The 6,236-nt window shown below is 43.8% G+C and overlaps 1 protein-coding gene and 1 long non-coding RNA gene across 2 annotated transcripts; both read left to right on the top strand.

Annotated features, from left to right (window-relative positions):
* The first annotated feature begins 754 nt into the window (after positions 1-754).
* Positions 755-1,014, top strand: LOC132475298 (uncharacterized). The gene is made up of 2 exons (XR_009529855.1): positions 755-878; positions 933-1,014. It is a non-coding gene; the product is annotated as an uncharacterized LOC132475298 (long non-coding RNA).
* Positions 1,015-3,821: 2,807 nt separating this feature from the next.
* On the top strand, positions 3,822-6,172 carry LOC132473899 (TLC domain-containing protein 3A-like). Its single transcript, XM_060074191.1, has 5 exons — positions 3,822-4,049; positions 4,143-4,226; positions 5,094-5,313; positions 5,451-5,546; positions 5,649-6,172. Exons 1-5 carry the CDS (start codon positions 3,928-3,930, stop codon positions 5,925-5,927), a joined length of 801 nt encoding a protein of 266 aa, XP_059930174.1. The 5' UTR covers positions 3,822-3,927; the 3' UTR covers positions 5,928-6,172.
* The last annotated feature ends 64 nt before the right edge of the window (positions 6,173-6,236 follow it).

The following is a 6,236-nucleotide window of genomic DNA, read 5'->3' as shown; positions in this document are numbered from 1 at the left end:
AGCCAGATCATCTAGGTGTCTTGTTACACGCTTTATAAGTTAATTATATTTAAATTATTACAGCCATGGAGCCTTTATTTTCGCGGAGTTATCGTAACATCCTCTCTTGTTCAATCGATATAAATACACAGTGGAAAGGACGAGGAGCCATAGAGAGAGACACTGATGAACTGGGGAGCCATGCTTTAACAACGTTCAGAGGCTTGTAACAGTCTACTGAGTCTGACACGGTGCTTAAATGGGCTCTGGAGACGCAGGAATGTTGTTGGATTCAACTATTTGTGCATGGAAGCAAAAAAATATCTCCCCATCAAGGCCAACAGCAGAGTAGCCGAAAAGAATAGACTGATATGAATGCTTCAAATATTAAAACCCGATTGATTAGGCCTATGCCGACATAATATCAGTCCTAATCCTGAACGCACCATGCGTACATTTTTCACGGCATTTTCCCCCAGACAGACAGACAGACAGACAGACAGACAGACAGACAGACACTTTATTTACCCCAAACTAACTTTCATAATCCAGCAGGTTACACAATACAAATAACTCTTACACAAATACAGACAGCCTATACAGTAGGCTAATACAGCGCCCACCTCAGCAACAGGTAAAATGTAAAAAGAAGATATAAGCTACATTTAAAATACAGATGCTGTAGCCTACATAAAAATACAGATGCCACATGAAATATGAAAATAGGATATAACTAGGCTATAATGAGAATATTTGGTTAACTTACATCTGTGCAATGACTATCCTCCTAAATTAAATTAGTTAGATGGAAAGATTTTTGTCTATGGAATGATCCTGTCACTTTACTGCCACACATTGTGTGTGTCAGTAAAGTGATGAGGTAGGAGAATCCGTGTATGGTTCGTTCTTTGAATATTCCGATTTATAACAAAATCAGAAAAAACTATTAACAGGATTGTTTTTTGGTTTTTCAGATTTGGTTTTGAAACTGAAAAAGGGCAAAAGGAATAAACAAATAAACGGCATTTGATTTTGTGTGTTGGTTTTTAAAACCCGAAACAGAAAAACAAATAGGGCCTACAAAAATAGATAGGGCCTACGTTTATAGTTATACACCAGAAGGCAGAACGCAGTGAAGAAAAAAGAGCCAACCACCTAAACCAGCAATAGACTGTCTAATTATATTTAGCCTTAGTTATGGCCGCACTTGAACCTTATGGTGATTTTATTCGTGAACTATTTGACACTGGAAAGACACGATGCGATCAGTACCGCTCTAAAGCATTCTGGTGCCCCGAAGTAGGCTACTCCGTTATGATGGTGAGGAGGTTCTGTGTGGAGCACAACCTTCGAAGAAGAAATCTAGTTTCGCCGGCTCCCATGGGAAACAATAAAGCTGCCCATTGTAGAATGCGAGAGACTCGATGGAACGTTTGAAACGTCTTTATATGTATTATTATTATTTATTTTTAAACAAACTCTTGCCTACAGAGCAAGCGTCTCTATCGATTGGGCCACGGCCACGGTGACCACACTGTAGGAACTGGATTTACTAATATATATCGATATGACGCTACAACTAACAACAAATGAGAGGAGAACTCCTCAAAGCAGATCTGTGCTAAACTGATTTGGTCTGCTTGTCTTTTTCAGTGATTGGGCGCAAACACTTCAAATGCATTGGCTGAGAGAAAAGAAGGGCAGAGATTATTAGCATACAAGAGAGACGCCGTATTTTACGGCGTTGTGATGTGCACAAAAGCGCTGTATTTTACGCGCGGTTTGATGTTCAAAACGGCGCTTTTTACGCGCGGTCTTGAAAGGCTTAATTGCGGCGTATAAAGCTGCGCTTTTTTGCGCATGACGGCGTATTTTACGGCGTTTTTCTACATTTTACGGCGTTTTTTACGGCGTAATGAAGGTGATACGCGTCTAAATGATGCCGTTTTCTGGCGGGGATGGCTTGCCATACTAATATGCGTTCTGAGCGCTCGCGCAGAAATGCCGGAACGCGTTCTTGGCGCGCGCGCTGAAATGCCAGAACGCGTTCTGGGCGCGCGCGCTGAAACGCCGGAACGCGTTCTGGGCGCGCGCGCTGAAACGCCGGAACGCGTTCTGGAAAACCAAAACGCGTTCTGGGCACGCGTGCTGGCGTTTCAGAACGCGTTTAATTGAAGTCGAATTGTGGCACACTCGGCTTGCCATAGCAGGGCAGAGGACGCGGCCGTTCCGCGGCGCAGCCGTTCCGCGGCGCGTACGCGTCCGGTGGGATCCCGGTGTCAGTTATCATGCAGGGTCGCTCGGCTTAGCTCAGGAGGTAGAGCAGTTGACTTGTAACCGGTAGGTTGCTAGTTCAATCCCCAGCTCCTCCTAGCTCAGTGTTGCTGTGTCCCGGTCACTTTGCGACAGCTGACTGTCGCCTTGCATGGTTGACTCTGCCGTCAATGTGTGTATTTACCGATGTAAGTCGCTTTGGATAAAAGCGTCTGCTAAGACACACTTTTGCCAAATGATTTATTTTCTAGCATGAGCTCTGTGCCATTTTATGAATGGCACACTCACACACATGTATCACTGAAGTGACTTCAATTCTCAAATGATTTAATGTTGTATCGGCAGTGGCACACGAAGCAAAAATCACATTTTGGGTTGGGTTGTCATAATTTCATTCACCACTAGATATCCCTAGCGTACTCATTTGAAGCTTCGAGCATGAACCACTTTGGTGGTTCATCTGGCTGCGAGGCTTTGATGTATCATGAGGCATCATCTCGGCACCACTAGCAGTAATATGAGTGATTGAAATTACAATTTAAGCCACCAAAGTGGTCCAAGCACAATGAAAACAGTTCATACTTCAAGTCACAATGGGCGCAGCCATCTTGAATTCTTGAATTCTGTCTCGGAATTTCGCTCGGTCACTACTGAGTTCAACCGAGATGGCGAGATCGCCGTCCGAGGAAAAGGGGCGTGTTTGTGCTTGTCGCTAGGCAACGTCCTCGGACCTCCGAGACGGATGGATATTAAAACCAGTGTCCATGATTAAAACGCACCAAGACCCTACCCTACTCCTTGAGCTTCTGCTGTCCACACACGCGAGATCACGCTATCTCACGAGACTTATCGCGGTTGCTCCAATAGAGTGGCGAAGTCACGCCCCTTCCGGTAGGGCTCATGGGACCTATGAGATCGAAAAATATGAATGGGTGTCAATGGAGAGAAAATAATTATTTTCTGGTCCCAGGTCCCAGTCTTTAAATGCCCTGGATTACACATATGTTGTTTGTGGATTTAAATGATAATTTTTCATGCAAAGAAAACTAAAAATGTTCGTGAAGAAGTTTGATAATTTTAGGTTTTATGTGAGGCCGCTTTGTGAACTACAGCTCTTCGCTGCTCTCGACGCATATGATATACGTCAACACACCCGCCCTTGGAACTCGGCACAGAGATGGCGATCTCTCTGCCCCACTTCACCGCTTTTTCCAAGGGGAGGATAAAAGCATCGAAAGAGGTGAAAACCATTATAAATCGGGGCACGTGCAGAGTTTCAGTTATGCCGATGGGAAGATTGTCGGTCTTCTCCACGCCAGTCGCAGGGAGCGTGACGTCACATACGAGCCGTGTAGTCTTTCTCGTTGTGTTTTCTCTACAGCCTTTATCTGAACAATTGCACAATAAACGGTCGAACTCTTTGCATGAAAAATTATCCTTTAAATCCACAAACAACATATGTGTAATCCAGGGCATATAAAGACCGGGACCAGAAAATAATTATTTTCTCTCCATTGACACCCATTCATATTTTTCGATCTCATAGGTCCCATGAGCCCTACCGGAAGGGGCGTGACTTCGCCACTCTATAACTATGCCCTGATAGTACTCAACTCGACTGTACTTATATTTGGTTTTATTTTGTTCTGCAAAGTGTGTCCGCACATTCAGACAATGCTTTCTATTTTAGCGTGTGGAATGGTGTTCTTCCCAGGTCTGTTCTACGGCTTGAGGAAAGTGCTGAAGTCCGCATTTACACACTGGAGTGATGCGGATGTGGTGGTTGTTAGCGAAAGGTAATGACTAAAAAATGACCTTCTGGAATGTTAAATGGACAGTTAAAATGGAAGTAAGGTGAATCGTATGTTAACGTCACACTTTGGCTCCAGATTGGTCTCCTCCGTCCATGCGTCGTTGGCCACTGTGTCTGGAGTCCTGGTGGTAAACACCTGCAGGGATGTAATGAATGACCGGTAGGAGTTTACACTAATGAAACTGCATACAAACCGAAGCACAATGTGGATCGTGACAATTTCTTTAAGAGATATTTCGTCTAGGACAAGCACTCAAAAGTTATTATAATTATTTTAATGTTTGTATCCATCATGTCCAGAATACAGTTAGGCAGAGCTATTTTAACTTTTACACATCCTCCCCACAATGCAGATGTTAATAATCAAATCAGGTTATGTTTACCCAAGACACAGAGTGGCCTGTGTTCTCATCAAGCAGAAGAATGCATAAGGGGATGCCTTCTCCCTTGTGACCGGTTTACCCTTGCCTGTTCCTACCAGACTCTCGTACTTCATTTAAGTTGCACAGAGAGTCTCTGGACCCACTCAATTGACTAACGTTAACTCACTTGAAGGCGGGTGTCTGTTGACATTTAAAACTATTGGATTTCCCCAGTGCCACTCTGGATCTGCCATAACCAATCGCTGGCCGGGAATCACGTTGCGCGCAGGCTGTAAACAGCCATGCGTGAAGATGTCCGTCAACGAGAGCTGACTTTAACGTCATTGTTCTCAGCCACTCCCTCTGTTTGCTGTTTGGACGCACCAAAATTTGGACGGAGAAAACCCACTAACATACCGCAGACCCAGACGTAGTACTGAAGGGGAATTCAAATTTAGCGGAAGAACTTAGGCGGGCTGGGCCAGGCTAGGTTTACCCCAGGGTCAAAGGTTAATATTTATATGACACTGAGATAAGGTAGGGTGGCTAGACAAAACAAGGAATAGGAAACAGCTTAAGAGGATTAAAAGGATACAACATATGGATTTTCCCATCACATTTGCCTGCCTTCTCACACAAACTGGCTTTGTATCATTGTATCGTAGACACTGGCTGGTGAACAGCTTTGTGCTCTTTGGGGCCCCCTACATGGCCTATGACCTCTACGCCATGTACCTGAGCCACTACCACCAGCAGAGACTGATAAACAACAGTACTGCTCACCAGAACCACTCTCTGCAGACGGTAAAGGCGTTCCTCTCGAAGGAGCGACTGCTGGTCTTCCATCACATGGCCCTCCTTCTTGTTTTCATGCCCATTGTTCTGGTATGCAAGACTTCATTGAACCCCCTCAATTATGAAACTCAAACTGTAGAATGCTTTATGTACTAGATGCATAGAACCGTAGAAAGATAGATGGATCAATATTTGGACTGGCTGAACCGTCTGTGTGTGTCCATCAGTTCTTCAGAAGAGACCTTGGAGACTTCTTTATAGCTTGTTTTTGGATGACAGAGTTCAGCACTCCCTTTGTTTCATTGGGGAAGATTCTCATTCAGGTAAAGTGGTTGTGTCCAACAAAACATGCTGTTAACTTTTTAGTTTCTTATGTACTAACCAATTCCTAATCTCACTAATGGTTTACACTTGCTTATTTCTAGTTGGGCTTGGAGAACAGCAAGCTCCACTGGATCAATGGGGTCATGGTTCTCTGCAGTTTCTTCACCTGCCGAATACTGCTCTTCCCTTACATGTATTGGATGTACGGTCAGCAGTTTGACCTCCCCCTACACAGTGTTCCCTTCCACCTGCCATTGCACTGCAACGTGGGCAACCTTTCTATCATGGTCCCCCAGGTCTACTGGTTCATATTGCTGGTGAAGAAGGCACACAGACTCTACCGGAGGAAGGTTAAAGTACAGGGGCCAAAACATGAGTGAAACTTTGAATGGCACCTTTAAAAACAATTGAAAGGTAGTTTAATTAATTGATGGTTTTGTCCCCAGAGGCACTAAACCCATTGTGAACGTGCCATACGAAACAACATGAATTTATAAATTCAAAATCTGACAGGATCTTAGCAAATTTTGTCCTTATATTAAGTTTGTTTTGTAATGCTGGTGGTTCTATGGGGAATTTCAATCTTTCCAAATAAAATAAAGTAAAATTGTATTCTGCTTGTCAACATGTTTGTAAGTGTCTTAAACTAAGTCAAAAGCTTAGAGATGAGATGTCTCTTTCCTTATTCT

Source organism: Gadus macrocephalus, chromosome 16, assembly GCF_031168955.1.
Source record: "Gadus macrocephalus chromosome 16, ASM3116895v1".
NCBI lineage: Eukaryota > Metazoa > Chordata > Actinopteri > Gadiformes > Gadidae > Gadus > Gadus macrocephalus.
This window is presented reverse-complemented; position numbering and strand designations above follow the sequence as displayed.

What these genes read in the sequence shown, in the direction of transcription:
- LOC132473899 (XM_060074191.1), top strand. Translation starts at nt 3,928, where the DNA reads ATGCTTTCTATTTTAGCGTGTGGAATGGTGTTCTTCCCAGGTCTGTTC. An exon ending in AGGGATGTAATGAATGACCG is followed by an intron (nt 4,227 to 5,093) that starts GTAGGAGTTTAC and finishes ATTGTATCGTAG; the next exon opens with ACACTGGCTGGTGAACAGCT. An exon ending in TGGGGAAGATTCTCATTCAG is followed by an intron (nt 5,547 to 5,648) that starts GTAAAGTGGTTG and finishes GCTTATTTCTAG; the next exon opens with TTGGGCTTGGAGAACAGCAA.